Source organism: Mustela putorius, unplaced genomic scaffold, assembly GCF_011764305.1.
Source record: "Mustela putorius furo isolate JIRA1106 unplaced genomic scaffold, ASM1176430v1.1 tig00000430_pilon_pilon_pilon, whole genome shotgun sequence".
NCBI lineage: Eukaryota > Metazoa > Chordata > Mammalia > Carnivora > Mustelidae > Mustela > Mustela putorius.
In genome coordinates this window covers 9,130,784-9,151,652 of record NW_025421377.1, presented here as the reverse complement: position 1 = coordinate 9,151,652, position 20,869 = coordinate 9,130,784, and the positions used below count along the sequence as shown (strand labels likewise).

Genomic DNA, 20,869 nt, shown 5'->3' with positions numbered 1-20,869 from the left:
GCAAGATAAAGTAAAATGAAGAAAATATATTTTTGGCCTCACAAACACTAGTATATAAACCTTATTTTGCCTTATTTTGGTAACTACATAGTCTTCACTTTGCAACCTTTCGGTAACCAACCCTGTATCACTGCATTGATATTTTCTCAGTAATAAGCTCAACTTGTGACACCTATCAAACAAATGACATAGTCTACCTGTCCAACACAGCAGTCACTAGCCACATGTCAATATTAAGCACCTGAAATGTGGCCATTCATTCTGAACTGATATAGGCTGCAGTGTACAACATGTACAAACTACAAAACAGACTTCAAAGGCAGTACCACATAAACATAAACAAAGCAGAAACAGATCCATAAATAAAGAGAACAAACTGGTGGTTGTCAGAGGGGAGGAGCTGGAGGGATGGGCAGATAGGGTCGAGGGAAGTAGGAGGTACAGGCTTCCAGTTACGGAATGCATAAGTCATGGGGATAAATGGTACAGTGCAGGGAATGTAGTCGAGGATACTGTAACAGCATGTATGGTGACAGATGGTAACTACCTTTGTGGTGAGCATAATATAGAGAGCTGTCAAATCACTGTTGTATACCTGAAACTATCAATTATAATAATAAAAAAGTACCACAAAAAAATAAGGAATGTAAAATTTCCCATAAATAATCCTTTATTCTGATTAGATGTTGAAACTATTATTTTGGATGTATCAGGTCAAATAAAATATATCATTAAAATTACTTTAATGTTTCTTATTTTTTTTAACATGGCTACTAGAGAAATTTAAATTACGTATGTAGCTCAGGTGCTATTTCTACTGGAAGAACTAGAAAATACATTCCCAGAAAACATAAAAAAATATTTTGGGCAGGGGCAGCTGGCTGGCTCAGTCGGAAGAGCAAGCAGCTCTTGATCTTCGGATCATGACCATGCGGGGCATAGAGCTTAAGCTGAAAAAAAGAAAAAGCAGGGGGAGGGGAATTTACAATTAAAAAAATAATAATAATTACTAAAAGCACTGCAGAATTTGAAGTACCAATTTACAAAGAAATAAGTCAAAAAGGAAACAACTAAGAATTTTCGATGAATTATCTCGACCTAATATATAATAATCTTGGAAATCAGCTACAAAAATGAATTGACAGTGAGTTGGGAAATGAAAAAACAGACTGGTATTTCTCCTAGAAAAGCACTTAAAAGTAAAATCACATCTTGATACTTCTATTGAAGGTTAAAGATTGGGTTTATTTAAGAAAGGAGGGGCGCCTGGGTGGCTCAGTGGATTAAGCCTCTGCCTTCGGCCCACGTCATGATCTCAGGGTCCTGGGATCAAGCCCCGCATCGGGCTCTCTGCTCCACAAGGGAGCCTGCTTCTCCCTCTCTCTCTGCCTGCCTCTCTGCCTACTTGTGATCTCTGCCTGTCAAATAAATAAATAAAATCTTTAAAAAAAAAATAAATAAAAAAATAAGAAAGGAAAAGATTTGGATTACTGGCTTTAAAAATAAGAGTAAATCATAAAAGCTTGATCAAAAACATCAAGGTCTGGGGCACCTGGGTGGCTCAGTGGGTAAAGCCTCTGCCTTCGGCTCAGGTCATGATCCCAGCGTCCTGGGAGCGAGCCCTACATCAGGCTCACTGCTCAGTGGGGAGCCTGCTTCCCCCTCTCTCTCTGCCTGCCTTTCTGCCTACTTGTGTTCTCTGTCAAATAAATAAATAAAATCTTAAAAAAAAAAAATCAAGGTCTCCAAAACTAAGAAGTCGGAAGTCATTATATAGGGAAAATGTTCTACATCCTTAGCCCACATACTGTACTTCAAAAACAATCTGAGGAGAAACACTATGTCTTTGAACAGAAACACCATCAGTGGCGCTGTCAATTCCTAGGAAAGATGTTGCTTTCAAATGCACTGCCTTGAATCCTTCGAAAATTCATAATACAATAATTTTATTGTCTTAACAGGACAACATAAACTGTGAGCTAGATCTCCTCAAAGCACCAAAGGAAAAAGGTGTATTTCAGTAGGTCCAGAGAGGACTACTGACAGAACAGCCTAACAGGTCCAACAGAAGGCAGAAATTGGTAAAATAAGGACCTCTGGTAGTTAGAAAACATGAAGGAAAAGAAAAAGTGCCAGACTCCTTCAGGAAAATATATACAATTCTCCCACTTACTTAGAGTCTCCCCAAATCGCTCTCTAACAGGGGATTAAAGTGGTTAGTCCAAGGACACAGGGTTACCTTGTATGTTCAATAAACACTTAATGTCTACTATTTGTCAGGTTCCATGCTCACAGCTGAAAATACAAAGTCATATTAATACATGTTCCCTGCCCCTGGAGAGTTAATGATGTGGTGAGTGAGGCAGGCAAGTAAGTCAGAAGGTACTATCTGGGACAAGCACTCTGTCAAAAACATTTTAAGTTAAACCACTATATACAGTCATAGAGATCTAATAAATCAGGGGGTCATGGAAGAGCCCACAGGCCAAATCTACTCTCACTTGCCATCTATTTTTATAAATAAATTGTTTTATTGGCTTATCTACTGCCTCTGGCTACTTTTCACTACAACAGCAGAGGTGAATACACAACAGACAATATATGGTAAACAAAGACTAATTTAGTATCCGGCCCTTTCCAGAAAACTTTTGCCAAGCTGTGATCTAATCAAACTTTTTTGGGGGGAAGGGGTGTTCAGGTAAAGTATCTTGAAGGAGATGAGAATATAAGTTTTACAGAGTAAGTGAGATTTACCTGAAAAAAAGTAGTAAGAACCTTTTTCCCTATTGCTCATTTTTGAAAAGAAATGGGGGACAGGGAACACATATATTCCAGGTTAAGGGAATGGGCCCATGGAAAGGTAAAGAGGCCTAAAACAGCATGAAGAATTTAATCTTATCCTAGAAAACACAGAAAAGCTAAAGGCGGCTCTCAGCAGAAAAGCATGGTATTACCAAAGTTCTCAATCACAAAAAAATCAAGCCAATTTTGGCTCTTGGGCTTTCTCTTAGTTCCACCTGCACTCAAGTGAAGCATGCTGCTCCTGCCTTCAAGCTATGAGTACTTGCGGTTCAAAACCCAGGATCTGCCGACTAGAGGAAAGCCCAGAACAATCAAACTCTGTTCCCTGCTCAGCTACATAGAAAAGAGATCAGCTACTGGCTTAAGTGTGTTACAGTTTCTCTCCAGATCCACTTTCACCTAGAAAGAACCCACAGTGTAGATTAAGGGAAATCAAAAGACCAAGCCATATCCCTTAACAGTACACTAAAACCAAAAGTCCTATTTGGGGTAGTAATAAAGCCCATATAATATATATTAATGTTTTAAAAAAACTATCCTAATCCCAAAGTACTTCAATATCCACCTAAATAAAGAAACCTTTAGAGATGTATCACATTTTAATAATAAATCTCTGGGTGCCTAGTGGCTCAGTCAGCTGAGCATCCAACTCATGATCCCAGGGTCCTAGGATTGAGCCCTGCAATAGGCTCCCTGCTCAGTGGGGAGCCTGCTTCTCCCTCTCCCTCTGCCTGCCGCTCTGCCTACTTATGCTCTGTCAAATAAATACTAAATAAAATCTTTAAAAAATAAAAAAAAGAAATCATGCACTCTTAATTAAAGACTCACTTCAGACACAATGATGTCCATCTGACGCCGCAATTTCCTTAGGGTGTTCATAAGTTGTTCAGGATCTTTATGTATTCCAACCCAACAGCCATTAACAAAAATCTTGGTTGCACTAAAATGTGAAACCAAAAGCATTTTGCAGTTAGTACTCTATACTAAGCAACAACCAAAGATTAGCAATAGTTTCAAAAAAGAAATCCCATCTGGGTGCCTGGCTGGCTCAGTTGGTTAAGCATACACCTCTGGCTCAAGTCATAATCCCAGGGTCCTGAGATTGAGCCCCACGTGGGAAAAGCAGGGGACCTGCTTCTCCCTCTCCCTCTATTGCTTCCCCCTGCTCATGCTCGCTCCCTCTCTCTGTTAAATAAATAAATAAAATCTTCAAAAAAAAGAAAGGAAATCACATCTATACATACTCGGCAATAGCTGCAGGAGAAATTTCTTCTAAATTTTCCATACTCCATTCTTCTAAAAATTCCAAAATTGGAGAAGGCTGAGATCCAACTGAAATATAAGCCATCAGAGCTAAATTCTTCACAAGTCCTACAGCATGACCCTAAAAGTAAACAAAAAATAAATCATTCTGATTTAACATGCCTATCAAAATTCTTTTCCATAAACATTTTTCCTTCAATTTGATTTCAGGATTTACTCACGCTTTCTAAAAACAAAATCATAAGTAAACATTAGTTCCAAAACCACACAGCTTAATTAAATACTTACTTGTACAAGTAATTACATACCCTATGTAATTACTGGTAGAGTTTTTGTCCTAAATGTAAATTCTAATGTATTACCTCTGGGGTTTCAGCAGGACACACCATTCCCCACAACGTATTATGCAATTGTCTTGGTTTTGCTAGCTTGCCGTCTCTACCAATAGGTGAATTTAAACGACGTAGGTGAGAAAGAGTTGATGCAAAAGTCAGGCGGTTTAATACCTAAAAAACAATAGCAAATCTTTTAAGTTTGGACATTTCTGTTACTCAAACAATCACATTTTTGGCAAATACTGGAATGAGGCAAAGTCACATTTTTACCTATAATCAACTGTCAAACTCTCCTAAACCCTCCTCTCTGCATCTTGCCCCTGAATAATATCAGGCACCCCCTAACTTAAGTGCCCCTTATAGCAGAGATGGCAAATATGTGATGTACAGTTCTAACATACCACATAAATACTTTACGCTCGCCTCCAATCACCAGACTGTTAATTCCGTTAAGAGCTGGCGCCCCTAACCACCAAACTGTTCACGGGTCAACACTGTACTGTACTTTGCATCAAAAGAAAGGAACACCCATTTATTCTCTGAGTGAGTATCTAACATGGAGCTCCGAAAACAAAAAAATTTCACTAACATGGACTGTCTTACCCCCAAGCAGCTACACTTATTTATTAACTATCTTGCTGCAAGCCAAAACCTTAATCTCTCTTAAGTAATCCTAACAGCTCGGACGGCTGGATGGCTCAGTTGGTTAAGCAGCTGCCCTCAGCTCAGGTCATGATCTCAGCGTCCTGGGAACGAGTCCCACATCGGGCTCCTTGCTTGGCAGGGAGCCTGCTTCTCACTCTGCCTCTGCCTGCCACTCTGTCTGCCTGTGCTCACTCTCGCTCCTCTCTCTCTGACAAATAAATAAATAAAATCTTTAAAAAAAAAAAAAAAAGTAATCCTAAACAGCTAATTCAAGAAAAATTTCATTCTCATAATTCAAAATCCCCCAAATCCCCCAATGCTACTATACCTGAGGGGGAAAAAAGCAAAGTCATTTATTTTCAGTGAATGAAAGGACCTATTAGTTGCACAACATTTTTCTATCAAACCTGTAGTCACAGGCAATGTCCTACCTGAGATACTCCAGCTCTGGCTTGATGAGCTTTCTTTTGGTCGCCCCAATTTCCCGTAGCTAAAGAGTATTTTAGGCCATCAGATATAATCCTTGTTTTAATTGCCAACTCCAAATTAAAATCCTTTCCTCGATCAATAAACTTCTGTGCATAGATCCGTACTTCTTTAAGCAAATTCTTAAACATACTGCCAAATAAAATGGTATCATTATAAATATGTAAAGGTCAACAACATGCATTCTTAACATGGACAATATTGCCCACAATGCGAAGGAAAATAGGTAGGGTAGAGGAAGGGAAGTGTTTTTGTTTTGTTTTGCTTTAAGAATTTTTATTTATTCATTTAACAGACAGAGATCACAAGCAGGCAGAGAGGCAAGAAGAGAGAGGGGGAGGGAAGCAAGCTCCCTGCTAAGCAGAGAGCCTGATTTGGGGCTCTATCCCAGCCTGGGATCATGACCTGAGCCAAAGGCAGAGGCTTTAACCCACTGAGCCACCCAGGCCCCCCGGAAAGGAAGTGTTATTACTCTTTTTATGTAAAAAGCACTGATGTACTTACAGTACAAAAACATACATGAGGGGAGCAACTAGGGGAAAAATGTCAAGAGTGGCTCCTTAGTGGGGTGAAAACAAAAGGCTGAAAAACAAGAAATCTATGACACATTAAAAAACAGAATGCATAGGGGTGCCTGGGTGGCTCAGTTGGTTAAGTGTCTGCCTTCAGCCCAGGTCATCTCAGGGCCCTGGCATCAAGCCCCGTGTCTATTTCTCCCTATCCCTCTGACCCTTCTCCCCGCAGCCCCCTGCTCATGCATGTGCACACACTCTCTCTCTCAAAAAAATGTTTTAGAAAACAAAACAAAAACAGTATGTAGCAACTTTTTTTTAATTGAATTGTCTATTTTTTGTTTTTAAAAATAACTTCTCTAATTACAAAAGTGTTATATGTTCATTATAGGAAATATGAAAAACAAAGACATATGAAGGAAAAAACTCACATTATACCAATATTACTAATATTTTGACAGATTTCCCTCCAGCTTCTGTTTTTATAAAATGTAAAAGCACAACTAAAAATTCTAATATCATCAGTACTCAGAAAATCAAGACAAATGCCTTATAAAGCTACAAGAGGAATAAAGAAGAATAAATAATAAACTGTTTTCATAAACTTGAAATTCTCAGACATAAAGCAGAATAAACTCTGGACAAGTGGTAAAGAGAATGTAGCTAACTTCAATGCCAAGGCAGTTTAGTACCTCTGTTAGTGCAACGATCAATCTAAAGTGAAATCTCTCTACTTTAACCAATATCATTCTATCATTCCTTACCCTCTAAATAAGAATGCAAGCAGTGGCCCAGCAAGATCCAATCTTTTGTTTCCATAGTGATCCCTGTCATCTAATTCTCTTCTACCCAAGGCTGCTAGAAGCAACCTATGAACCATGTACCTTTAAAAAATAAAATAAAAAAGAAAGAAAAAGAAGTGAAAAACAAAACATACAGCTTTCGGCTTTTTAAAAAACTCGTATGTTAAAAACACATTTTTGACATTTTTAACTTTAAGAAAAATTCTATCTCAATACTACCTTGGCAAAAATCTTAGAACGGTATTTAACATACCCCAAGAAATAAGCTTTTTTGGTCTCACAAAAGTCGCTGACACCAACATGAGGAAGCATTTCTTTTTGTAAGACTTCTTTTGCATATTTAATTCTTTTCTCTTTAGTGACACCAGGCTTTGCCCCTCTTGAACCAATGAAATTTAGTGCAACATTCTGTTCCTGGATGACAAAAGCTTCGTCGAGAGAAGGTTTCACCTATCAGATAATTCAAATGAAAGTTATTTTCAAATTTATATTTTCACCTTAAAATAAGTCAACTGTAACTTAAACTTATAACATGTTAAGTATCCCTATGTACCTAATAGGATATACAAAAATTTTTTTTTAAAAACAAGGAATCATAAAATTGTAGAACTTGAATACACTTTAAGATCTAGAGATCTCTGACAAAATCCACTCATCAACACAGGTAATTATACTTCCTAAAAAAATAATAATAATAATAATAATAATTCCATCATAAAAAAAAGTAGTAGTTTTTGGTTTTTACAATTTAATGAACAATGGCAAAACAAAAATCCCTTCTAAATATCTTAGACCAATTAGAAAAGTTTAATAGTCAACTTAAAATTTACTAAACTACAAATGAATAAATGCGCCAGACTGGTTTTAGCCTTGGTTTAAGAAGTTTTTAACCTATAACTAAAAGCACTCTGTGTTTTGTAAAAGAGAATATTTCAAAGACACATTGTTATAGGGACCTACATCCCATCCCTGCTGCTAAACAGCCGTGGCCCCTGAGCAGTCATGTAATCTGTTTCCTTGCCTACAAAGTAATCAGTTATGATAATCTCTAAGTTTCACCATTCTAAAATTACAATTTTACACAAGGAGCATAAGGAATGAGAGGTACCACTGAGTAACTTTGGCGCCTGTAAATACACTTTAATCCTATCACATATACTGAAAAGCCTTTCTTGCCTTTGACTTCTTAGGTCTATTTATCACTGATTCTCAAGTTTAAACATCCAAATTCCAATCATGGAACCAAAGACCAGAAAAAGGTAACATAAACCATTCAAAGTGAGGCCACATATTGGTAAATGGAAGTGGTCTTTTTAAATTGTCAATGTTGTTGTGAAACTTCTGTTAAGGTTAATATGGACTGAAAAAAAGGAATAATGATAATATTTGCAGAAGAAAAAATTAAAGCACTTTTGCAAAGTGAACGCTTGACTCACAGACTGTAAAAATTGGCCCAAGCTTTGTAAGAGCTAAAGGAATATGTAGTAACTTTCAAAAATAAATAAATAAATAAATAACATACAGAAAATGAATCAACTCTTTCACTTTACTAAGAAAATTCTAGTTTGAATTTGGTCCAAATCCAGTCTGAATCATTTGGGATGCCTTTGGATAAAAGATAACATATATTTTCTTTTAAATACTTAAGTAGTTAACATATTTAAGTATTTAAAGAAAACAAAAACAAAAAAAAAAAATATATGAACACTGTTAAAAGCTTAAAGTAAAATCTAACCAGAATTCAATTTTCTCATGGAACTGTGTCAGTGCTCTAATAACATATACTCACTCCAACAATTCACTTCGTGACCAATGTTTAGCCTCCATTTAACCTTATTTCTCAGTAGTCTTAAAAGACTGAACAATTCAGGACAACTTTAAAACTATCAACTACCAAGACAAGAATCATTAATAAAAAGCACTGACAAAGAAATGGATATCTACCTAGACTCAAAGAACCTTTCCACAAAAACAGTAACTTTACTGTAGAGGAACCTAAGAGGCTACTGTAGAGTTAATATTACAAATAATGGAACAAAATTCCATCACATGACTCCTGATGCAATGTCCTGGGAAGCACACAATATTGCTTCTTTATTTTTACTGGCAAAAAAGGGATAAATTGAATCTAATCATGAAGAAATACCAGAGAAGTCCAAATTGAGGCAAATTCTACAAAGTAACTGGTTTATTCTCTCCAAATACTTCAATGTTATTAAACACTGAGGGAAAAGACAACAAAACATTTTTTAAAGAGTCTGAAGAGACATAAAAATGACATCCAATACACAATCCTCGATTGGATTCTGAACCAGGAAAAAAAGAAAAAACATTAAGGACATTATCTAGACAACTGGCAAAAATCTAAATAAGATCTATGGCTTGGGGCGCCTGGGTGGCTCAGTGGGTTAAGCCACTGCCTTCGGCTCAGGTCATGATCTCAGAATGGGATCTAGGGAGCCTGCTTCCCTTCCTCTCTCTCTGCCGCCTCTCTGCCTACTTGTGACCTCGCTGTCAAATAAATAAATAAAATCTTTAAAAAAAAAAAAAGATCTATGGCTTAACAGTACTGTAGCCAAGTGAAAGGTTCTGATTTAACTAACCATATTATGAATATGTAATTAATGTCTTGGTTCTTAGGAAACATACTTTGAGGTATTTAGGAGTAAAAGGCACAATGCCTGAAAATCACTCTCAAATGATCTAGAAAAAAATAATGTGTGTATATAAAGAGAATGTGAAATCAAATATAGCACAGCTAACAACTAGTGAATCTGGGTGAAGAGTATACAAGAGTTCTTTGCGACTTTTCTATAAGTCTGACATTATCTCAAAATAAAAAAGAAGGCATCAACTATTCATTTTCCTTTTTTACTAAATCGCACCAGCGTTGTATGTTTTCATGATTTTCCTTACCAGGGTTTCTTCTTGATACTGTCCATGAACTCTGGCTGCTTCTAGTTTTTATGTCTATTTTACACAAAATTGTCAAAAAAGACGCTGAAGCAAGGCTGCAGGCTTTCACTACACAGTAAATGGCATGGGATCTGTGACAACTAAATTACTCTTCAGAGCATCTTTCTATTATGTTTTAAGATTAGCAACAGTAACTTTAAACCTCTTGTAAAATACTGCAAATACACTTTGTTTTCTCACATTACCATTTCCATCATCTCTGGATCTTCAAAATCATAAATAATGTGCTCTAAAATATCTCTGTCAGACACAAAACCTAATGCTCTGAACACGATAATGATGGGAACTTCCTGCTTGATATATGGTAGGGTTGCCACAATGCGCTGACCAATAGCACTCTTTTTCGCACCCTAGAAAAATAAAACATCATTTGAATATCAATACAAAGAGATCATAGCCATGTACAAACATCATGAGAATCATTTCATATACATGTTCATTGTATGTATTTCAAAGGAAGTATACCTTCATACTTTAAGGAACATACTATGGCTCCTTTTAAAAACCAATGGAACAGGTTTACTAACTTTATAAATCAGCTGATCATGTAGGCATGAGAGAACTTCCATCCTCTACTATCTGCCTGCCAAGACTCTCTTAGAATTACCCAATACTGCACTTGGAATTGACATTTGTAGCCAACTGACTAGCTACAAAAGAAGATGAACACTGATCCTGCACCCTGTCCCCTGGCAAAAAAGCAAAACAAAACAAAACACACACACACAAAACAAAATGGACCACACAAAACTCTCTGAAGAAAGACATGAGGGGTAAAAATATATACACACATATGGACAAATATGGGGAAAAAGCTAAGCAACAAATGAAAAACAAGTATTAACTCAGAGCTGGCCTGTAAAGTATCTCTCATTTGAATATTTCAAAATTAACAAAAAGCCTCTTTCCAAAAATTTATCTTTTCCAGTTTCTCTTTAACTGCACACACATACAAAAATAAAATGAAAGTTACTAACCTACACTTTCATACAAATAACTGGTTTCTCCCTTTTAATTATATTTCTTTCTTTAATATTAAGCTCTATCCTCTCTTGGCTTCATAACCCTACATTATCATGGTCCCTCTAATAACAATTTCTGTCATCTCTCTCCTCCTATTCAGGCCTTGGTCCTGAGACACCTTATCCCAACTTATGGGTCTTCAGTTAACCACTCTTCATGAACAATATCCAAACATTCATCTTGCTCTTTTTCCTGTACCCTCAGCCCTCATATCTCCAAATGCCATTTGGTTGTTTCTACTTCCATGTCAGTTATTCCATTCAATCTATTATTTGTTTCATCACAGATCTTTCTCAGAATAAGAACACAAGAAAAATAATGCATACATCACGTACCCTCACAAAATCTTTTGTCTAAAAAATGAACTCATTACATTCTAAAAATCAATTCTTAGGGTGCCTGGGTGGCTCAGTGGGTTAAAGCCTCTGCCTTCGACTCAGGTCATGATCCCAGGGTCCTGGGATCGAGCCCTGCGTCGGGCTCTCTGCTCAGCAGGAAGCCTGCTTCCACCTCTCTCTCTCACTCTCTCTCTGCCTGCCTCTCTGCCTACTTGTGATCTCTGCCTGTCAAATAAATAAATAAATCTTTTTTTTTTTTAATCAATTCTCGAAAGTTTTCTTTTTATCCAGAACTTAGGGATAGAAACATCAGAATCTTAATTGATTCATACTATAACAAACATATCAAACTTATCACTAAATCCAGATGATTATTTTAAGATTTGACTTTTAAATAATCTTCATACCCAATGTGGGATTCAAAACTACAACCCTGAGAACAAGAGCTGTACGCTCTACCGACTGAACTAGTCAGGTGCACCAGATGATTTTCCTTTCTCTGCCTCTAATTCATTCATTTTGCCCATAGCTGCCACAATAACCTAATATACTGTTTTCATTTCTTTGCTCTCCATGATCCAGGCAAATCCTTCTCAACAAATAATGCATATCTGCAACACCTGAGATCTTTTCCAAATACTTTTCCAAATACTTGGAAATACTTTTCCAAAACTTCCAAATACTTGAGCTTGGGCCCTGTTCTACCTATATTTATAAGTAAAAGCCATTTTTTTTTTAAGATTTTATTTATTTATTTGACAGAGAGAGAGAGATCACAAGTAGCCAGACAGGCAGGCAGAGAGAAAGGCGGAAGCAGGCTCCCTGCTGAGCAGAGAGCCCAATGCGGGGCTTGATCCCAGGATCCTGGGATCATGACCTGAGCTGAAGACAGGAGCTTAACCCACTGAACTACCCAGGTGCCCCCCATTTTAATTCTTTAAAACACCTATTCTACATATCTCTTTAACTTCAAGTAGTTAAAATTCTCTATCTCCAAGTTCTTCATTTGTATAAGACTTAAAAAGGTGGCATTAGGCTCTGCAGAACTGTTGGCAAGCCACAAGAATAGAGACCTAAATGTCCATCAAAAGGGAAAAGGTTAAATAAATTATGCTACATCTGCATATGGAATATAACGGCTACAAAATAATGATCAAGTGCTCATCCATGTTTTCAAAGCATAACAGCAAAGTCTAGTGTGTATCACATGCTCCCATTCGTATTTTTTGCATTAAGACTATTTCTGAACTGATTCATGAGAAATTATCAAAAGCAGCTACCTCTGGGGAAAAGAATGGTCAAAAGAAGACTACTTTTTATAGTGTACTCTTTTGGGGCACCTGGGTGGCTCAGTCAGTTAAGTGTCTGCCTTCAGCTTGATCCTGGGATCGAGTCCCACATCAGGCTCCCTGCTCCACCGGAAGCCTGCTTGTCCCTCTGTCTCTGTCTCTCTCACTCTCTCCCTCTCAGTCTCTCATGAATAAATTTTTAAAACTCTTAAAAAAAAATCATAGTATACTTTTTCAGCTTTTGAACTATTTTAATGTGCATGTATGACTTAATCAAAACAAAATACAAAACTGTTATTTGAAATTAAACAGAGGCAATTACAACTACTTTCAAAAATAGTTGTAAAGATAAAAATTAAGAAATCTGAGTTACCTAACCAGCACATGACAAATATTCAAGAAAGCCTACCCATTTTTTTTTCATAAAGATTTTATTTACAAAAAAAAAAAAAAAGATTTTATTTACTGGGGTGCCTGGGCAGCTCAGCTGGTGAAGCATCTCCCTTCAACTCAGGTCATGATCCCAAAGTTCCTGGGATCGAGACCTGCATCGGGATCTCTGCTCAGCAGGGAGCTTGCTTCCCTCCCCCTCTCTCTGCCTGCCTCTCAGCCAACTTGTGAACTCTGTCAAATAAATAAATAAAATCTTAAAAAAAAAAAAAAAAAAGATGACTGCAGCCTTATGAGAGATGCTCAGCCAGGGGACCCAGCAAAGCCACACCCAGGTTCTAGATTCACAGAAACTGTAAGATGATAAATGTTGGTACTGGAGTAATTTGCTACTAGCAATAAGTAAATACAAGACCTACCTTAACACTGACGAAAGCTTTTTTGACTAAGAATGCAGTCTGATAAATTATAAGACTAGACAAAAAGAAATAAAGCCAAACAATATCATATTCCAGTCCATACCTGTCCTCCTCTTGCCAGCATGCTAACCCAAATAGTACTGGTGGGCCGGGATGAATTCTCCAAACATGATCTACACTCTCCTGTGTAGGCATATTTAGAATCCTTTTTGGCAAACACATAGACTGTGTTTGTTGCCATTTTCTCTTGAGCAATCAGAACCTATAAGGACAACAAAAAAGTTATGCCATAAGTCCCACAAGTCTTTGAAGTAGAAAGAAGAGCAAAATCTGCATCTTAACCTGATCCATGGGCTCACTGATATATCAATTCTTGAACTTTACAAACTCCATTTTACATAAATGCTTCACAGAAACATATAAGCTTGAACACCAAATCTCTAGCCTTTATAACATATAGCTAAATAAAGTTCTGGTTTATGTAAGTTGTCACCCTCTAAATAATTCCACTACCACCTCCAGGTTTTCTGTATATAAATCTACTTTTTAATTTGAACTTTCACAACTTAAATCTTAATTATATACTGTAATTTTTTGTAAAAAATGCTTATTATGGGACACGTGGGTGGCTCAGTCGGTTAAGTCGCTGCCTTCGGCTCAGGTCATGATCCCGGGGTCCTGGGATCGAGTCCCACATCAGGCTCCTTGCTCAGCAGGGAGCCTGCTTCTCCCTCTACCTCTGCCTACCACGCTGCCTGCTTGTGTGTGCTCTCTCTCTCTGACAAACAAACAAATAAAATCTTTAAAAAATAATAAAAATAAAAAATAATTATTATACCTTTTCTGATCCATTAATAATGAAATATCCACCAGGATCCAAGGGGCATTCATTTAACTCACAAAGATCACGATCTGTTAAGCCATTCAAGAGGCAATAAGTTGAACGCAACATAATTGGAATTTTTCCTATAAAAGTTTTCTGATGCTGAGTTTGAAGTTGTTCTTCACCTTCCTTAATGACTGTTTTTGTTATATCAACATAAAGTGGAGCAGAATACCTTTAGAAACAAAGATCACAATTATGTAATAGTAAGATATTTGCTAAACTCTCAATTGAACCGGTTAAAATTATAATATTTTCTGAATTGTATGTCAATACCAACTGCTGGAAAAAGTCTTACGTGAGATTTCTTAATCTGGCCTCATTTGGCATCATTGGTGAAGGAGCACCATCTCTTTCCCAATGGGTAGGTTTGGAGAGGTAAATTTGTTCAAACTTCAGCAAGTATCTTGGCTAAAAGGAAACCAAAAACATGAAAAGGATAACTTTTTTCCATAAGATTCCATTTTAATCAACATTAGCATTTTTCACTAGACGCAACTCTAGAAACTGCTGAAATTAACTCACTTTACTTCTACAGAGACTCTCCAAAGCCAATATCCATATTCCATAGATGTCAAGTTGAATACTTAATGGCTTTCTTAAGGCAAAAGACAAACAGTCTTAAAATATCCCAAGTAAATAAAGACTACGCACATAGCTCATATGCTCTGTGTTTATACCAAATAGTTAAAGGATTTGTGCAAATAATCTATATAACTTTATGTGCCCTCTCCTTGGTTAAGGTCAGAAGAAAAAAGTTACCAGAAAAGAAAAGATAAATCAGATAATCAGGACAACTAAACACCAAAAAAAAATTAACCTACCTCTTCAACACTCAAAAAAAATCCTAATTACTCTATAAAGGACTGAGAACTTCCAACTTCCAACCCTGACTATAGCTCACCCACCCCAAAAGGGAAAAAACGTTTTCAATTAGTATCTATTTGCTCCCCAATAAACAAGATCCAAGAGAACTTTCCAGAGATAAATGGATATGGGTTTCTCTCTAAACCAAATCCTGGACAAAGAGACAATGGGGGCGCCTGGGTAGCTCAGCTGGTTGATCCCGGACTTCCAGGATCGAGTCCCGCATCGGGCTCCCAGCTACTTGGGGAGTCGGCTTCTCCCTCTGACCTTCTCCTCTCTCATGCTCTCTCTCACTCATTCTCTCTCAAATAAATAAATACAATCTTAAAAAGAGAGAGAGACAGACAATGTTCAGCAAGGAGCCTGTTTCCCCCGCCCACCTGTCCGCCTCTCTGCCTACTTGTGACCTCTGCCAAATAAATAAATAAATAATCTTTTAAAAAAAGAAAGAAAAGAAAAGGACAGATCAAGACAAAAATCAATACTGACTGTTGTGGTAATTCCATTCCCAAGTCAAATAACACCAAGTATTTTCTTGCTGAACGCCTTAAGTATCTTTTCTCTACTAAGACAGTCCTACCCTGCCCTTCATGGTCAGCTTAAGTCTCCCCCCATTTTTTCCACCAAGTTCTGATACTCCAATTTCAGACCTCTTCCTCGATTATATTTAATAGTACTGGCACTTTGAGTCTGTTACATTGTTTTCTCTTTTGTTCTGCAAATACCAGGAAGAAAAAAATGCTTAACCATAAAAAAGAAAATTTTTTTAAATGCCCCTTTTCCAGCACAATGCCAGAAAGGCCAATTATTTTTGTTCTTAACAGCAAAAGTCTATGTAGCATCTCCAACCAGAATGAGAAGAACAGATAACCCCTCAGGAGATGAGCTAAAAAAAGGACTGAACTGGGGCTCTCCCTGACTCCCCTGACTCACTTTCTTTTTCAGTTTCGCCATCTCTCTTCTCTTCAAAAACTAGGGATAGACTTGGACTATATATTTCTTTACAATCATTCATTTAAATTATAAAATTATAAATTATATTATAAAAGTATACTCTTGCTATGATTTTAATAATGCTAATAACAAAGACTATGAGGAACTTAGAAAAACAAGAATAGCTGGTACATTTGGGTGATTTTCTCTTATCTCTTATTTTGTTATAATAATGTATTTCTTATAAAATAAGGGGGAAAGTCCTTCAAATAGATTTTCTTTCATGATTCCTTACTGTGAAAGAAAAAAGGGGGTCTTTCTGAAGCAATATAACTATTTATGCCTTGCTTCTCCTAGTAGATCATATTTCTTAAGTTCCCTCTCCCCAACTATTAAATCCCTACTATCTGAATAAGGATTAGGTTTCAGATTACTTGCAAAACTGTATCTCTTCACTAGTAAGAATAAATTAGGAACTGATAAAAGATGCTGTAAATACCCTGCTAAAAACACCAACTTTCTTTTCTTTTACCTTTAGATCAGGTAAGAGGACTGAAATTTCAAAACAAAACTCTCCTTTCACATACGTTACTTTAATAGAATAATCGTCTTACCGGTTCTTCAACTTCTCCACTAGCGTGCTGAGCTTCAGCTTGTAGGTCTATAGGTGGAGCATCTTCCACAATTCTTTGAACAGACATCTGAATAAACTCATCAAAAGAATCCAGCTGTTGTCTGACCAAGCCTTTCTCATCAAAATAGGAACTGGGAAAATATTAAGAGTTTAGAACCAGTTATAAGTCAGTGATTTCTCTAGCATATTTCCTCCTTCTAATTAAATCCAACAAATAATCAATCATTAAATACCAGTCCATCATTACACAGATATGATGAGTTATCCAAAATCAGAGTGAGACCAGGAATACTTTCTTTGTAGAACTTGTTAGGCTTCGGGTAACACGACTTATACTTATGGGTAAAATAATTAAAGCACAACAAAAGAACTATAAGGAAGTGCTAATATAAATGTTCTTTATAGGTAAGTTTTATCCAACCTCTCTAAGTTATTCATTTATTCATTCACTCATTTATTTGATTTCTACGGCCCACGTGGGGTTCAAACTCATGACCCCAAGATCAAAAGCTATACACTCCTCTGAGTGAGCCAGGCGCCCTTCATCCAACCCCTTTGAAACATTTTTTTCAAACTAAAAAAAATGTGGATACTTGAGTGGCACAGTTAGTTAAGCATCTAACTCTTCATTTCGACTTGAGTCGTGATCTCAAGGTGATGGGATCAAGCCCCATGTGGGCCTCTGCGCTCAGTGAGAAGTCTGCTTACAATTCTCTCTCCCTTTGCCCCTCCCCATGTGTTCACTTGATATCTCTAAAGGAAGTAAGTCTTTTTTTTTTTTAAAGATTTTATTTATTTATTTGACAGACAGAGATCACAAGTAGGCAGAGAGGCAGGCAGAGAGAGAGAGGAGGAAGCAGGCTCCCCGCTGAGCAGAGAACCCGATGTGGGACTCGATCCCCGGACCCTGAGATCACAACCTGAGCCGAAGGCAGTGGCTTAACCCACTGAGCCACCCAGGCGCCTCAGGAAGTAAGTCTTAAACTAAAGAAAATGTGTAGTCAAAGATAAAAGAACTCTAATTTGAGTAAGTGGGAAGATGATACCCATGACCAAAATATGGAAGATATAAAAACTTCAATTTTAGGTTTAATATTAGCTCGAATTTGTATATGTTAAAGGTGAGATGAGAGTAAGTCATTCAAGTGAAAATACTCAGCAAATGACTGATGATAAAAAATGAAGTATGGCTGGGGCGCCTGGGTGGCTCAGTGTTAACCCACTGAAGCCTCTGCCTTCAGCTCAGGTCATGATCTCAGGCTCCTGAGATCAAGTCTCAAGTTGGGGAGCCTCCTTTCCCCTCTCTCTGCGCCTGCCTCTCTGCCTGCTTGTGAGCTCTCTGTGTCAAATAAATAAATAAAATCTGGGGGGAAAACAACGAAGTATGGGTAACAGATGAGAGTTACCAATAGATACAGAAATCACAATGAAGCTCTAAAGAAGAATGAAGAATCTGAAAGAGAGATACATGATTTACAAGGAAGAGACACTTATTCACATGAGGGAAAGGAGAAGAATATATATAATAAATGTACAAAAAAATGTGAGTACAAGAGCAATCTCACTCCTCACTCCTCACCACCAACTCACTACCAGCTGTATACCTGGGCTTCAGCGAGACTAAGGCTCTGAGATCCACCACAACCCTAAGGACTGGATTATATCTCTGGCCCTCTGGAGATTATCTCTCTGGCCCTCTGGCACACCCCTGTGTCTCAATTCCTTCACTTTGTAACCCTTGCCATCTTGTACCTGTGACACTTTCTCAGCTTCTGCTCCCCTTTCCCTGGCCACTACCCTTATGCTCAAATCAATTTTCTAAGGCAATATGCACAGCCCAACTAACCACCAGTCTTCCATTTTGGCATCACCAGGTCACTTCACAGGTCATCAGCAGGCCATTAACTGGCTGACTTTGAATCAAGATCTCACCCTGATTCAATCAATCATAGACATCAATACTAGAAGTTAGGTCCTATGGTAAAGAACAGCACACAATCATCCTTACAGAAGGTACAGCCTAAAGAATGGATAGGGCAATTTCCTTCAGTATAGACTGTGAGCTAACAGGAAAGAAATTTCTCACAACCACTTGGGTCCACCACTGATATGTAAGAAACACATGGAAAAAGGCACTGTCTGTAACTAAAATAACAATAGTTTTTATAGACAATTAACAATGAAAAAACCTTCACAAAACTATGGATAAGATTCACTCCTCCAGGAAGACTTCCCAAGATCATTATAATACTGTTTCATTAGACTGTTATCCCTGGGGAGCCTGGTGGCTCAGTCAGTTAAGCACCCAACTCCCGATTTCAGCTCAGGTCATGATCTCAATGTACTGGGATCGAGCTCTATGTGGGGCTCTGTACTCAGCAAGGAGTCTGTTTCTCTCCTTCTCCCTCTGCCCTTCCCCCTGCTCACACGTGCGGGCACACACGTGCACTCTCTCTCGAATAAATAAATCTTAAAAAAAAAAAAAAGGTTGCTCTTTACATACCTAAACTATAGAAATATCTCATTTTATAACTATCTGGATTATTTTACCAGAAGTCATCTTACTAAAGTCCCTAGTAATATTAAGTAACATCATAATCACACCGCTTGGGAAAAAATCATTTGATATTAAAAAGTGAAAAAAAACAAAGCATCAGCTCACAATAAACAAAGCACCTATAGTCATTTAAAACATAAAAATCAAGTATTTTGTAACAAATGCTAAATGGGGTAACTATTCACAATAGTTTACCTTGAACAACCAATCACATATTCCGAAAACAATTCTTTAAGATTAAAATATTCCTTCTCCCTGGATATTGTAGAATATAGGCATACCCACAGAATATCTACCTAGTTATTTTTTCCTAGTCAGATGCCTCTTGGTGTCTAATACTGAATGATCATAGAAAATACAAATGTATTAATACAAAGTTTTTAGGGCACCTGAGTGGCTCAGTCGGTTAAGATGCTGCCTTCGTCTCAGGTCATGATCCCAGGGTCCTGGGATTGAGGCCCACATCAGGCTCCCTGCTCCATGGAGAGCCTGCTTGTCCCTCTCCTACTGCCTGCCACTCTGCCTACTTGTGCTCTCTATCTCTGTCAAATAAATAAATGAAATCTTAAAAAAAAAAAAGTTTTTATAGCCCATGTTTAGTAGTAAAAATATACACTTACATTCCAAAATCTCAATACATTTTTAATAAAACAAGGTTCAAAAAGATTCAGTTTTACTCCAAATACAATTGGTACAATGTTGGAAGCATATATTCTTTGAAAAGGAAGAAACTGTCAACAAAGAGGATGTGCATCTTGGCGATGAAGGGGCTCAGAGTTATCATCATGTTACTATATACACAGCAACTGTGGTAGCATTTTATATCCTAATACAGCAGGATGTTACTTCAATACTTAAAAGTTGTTTTTCTTACCTACATGTAAGGCTTCTGAGTTTTGTTACATTTTAATTACACATAGAACTGGATGGGAATTTGGGCTGAAATACAATCTAATGTAACTTTATCCATTTAAAATAATAAGAAAACCAAAAAATCAAATTAACACCAGTAATGGAAAAAAACAGCATCGCATGCCTCCTGATAGACTGCAGAGAGAACATCACTGCTGCCAAAAGTAATCATTTGAATCTAATTACAAGGAAACATCAGAAAAACCCAAACTGAGGGGCATTCTAAAAAGCAACTGGCCTGAATTCTTCAAAAATTCCTAGGTCAAAAAAAAAAAAAAAAAAAAAGGAAGACTGAGGGATTGTTCTAAATTACAGAAGATAAAAAGTAGGTCATGAAAACTAAATGCAGTATATAATTCTAGGTTAGATCTAGGATCAGGAAAAAAATGTATCTTACTATGAACAACATTAGTGGGACAACTGGCAAAATCTGGGTAAGATCTATAGATTAAATTATTGTACTGGGACGCCTGGGTGGCTCAGTGGGTTAAAGCCTCTGCCTTCAGCTCAGGTCATGATCCCAGGGTTCTGGGATCGAGCCCCACATCGGGCTCTCTGCTCAGCGGGGAGCCTGCTTCCTCCTCTCTCTATGCCTGCCTCTCTGCCTACTTGTGATCTCTGTCTGTCAAACAAATAAATAAAATATTAAAAAAAATTATTGTACTAATATCAATTTTCTGATTTTGATGACCTATGATTATGTAAAAGAATATTCTTAATCTGTAACTTACTCTCAAATATCTCAGAAGAAAAATATGCAGAGAAAGGGAAAGGCAAAGAAAATATGTAAAGTTAACTAACA

General features: G+C 37.3%; 1 protein-coding gene across 1 annotated transcript in view; it reads right to left on the bottom strand.

The window, feature by feature from the left end:
- The window catches only part of POLR2B (RNA polymerase II subunit B), a 46,721-nt gene that overhangs the window by 19,239 nt on the left and 6,613 nt on the right, over window positions 1-20,869 (bottom strand). The window contains exons 5-15 of the mRNA XM_013047306.2: window positions 16,579-16,729; window positions 14,463-14,575; window positions 14,120-14,339; window positions 13,385-13,543; window positions 10,008-10,172; window positions 7,100-7,296; window positions 6,808-6,927; window positions 5,477-5,663; window positions 4,428-4,571; window positions 4,047-4,186; window positions 3,631-3,742 (exon numbers count right to left, since the gene is read on the bottom strand). Of these exons, the coding sequence (XP_012902760.1) occupies window positions 3,631-3,742; window positions 4,047-4,186; window positions 4,428-4,571; window positions 5,477-5,663; window positions 6,808-6,927; window positions 7,100-7,296; window positions 10,008-10,172; window positions 13,385-13,543; window positions 14,120-14,339; window positions 14,463-14,575; window positions 16,579-16,729 (1,708 nt within the window). The remainder of the gene's footprint in view (window positions 1-3,630; window positions 3,743-4,046; window positions 4,187-4,427; window positions 4,572-5,476; window positions 5,664-6,807; window positions 6,928-7,099; window positions 7,297-10,007; window positions 10,173-13,384; window positions 13,544-14,119; window positions 14,340-14,462; window positions 14,576-16,578; window positions 16,730-20,869) is intronic.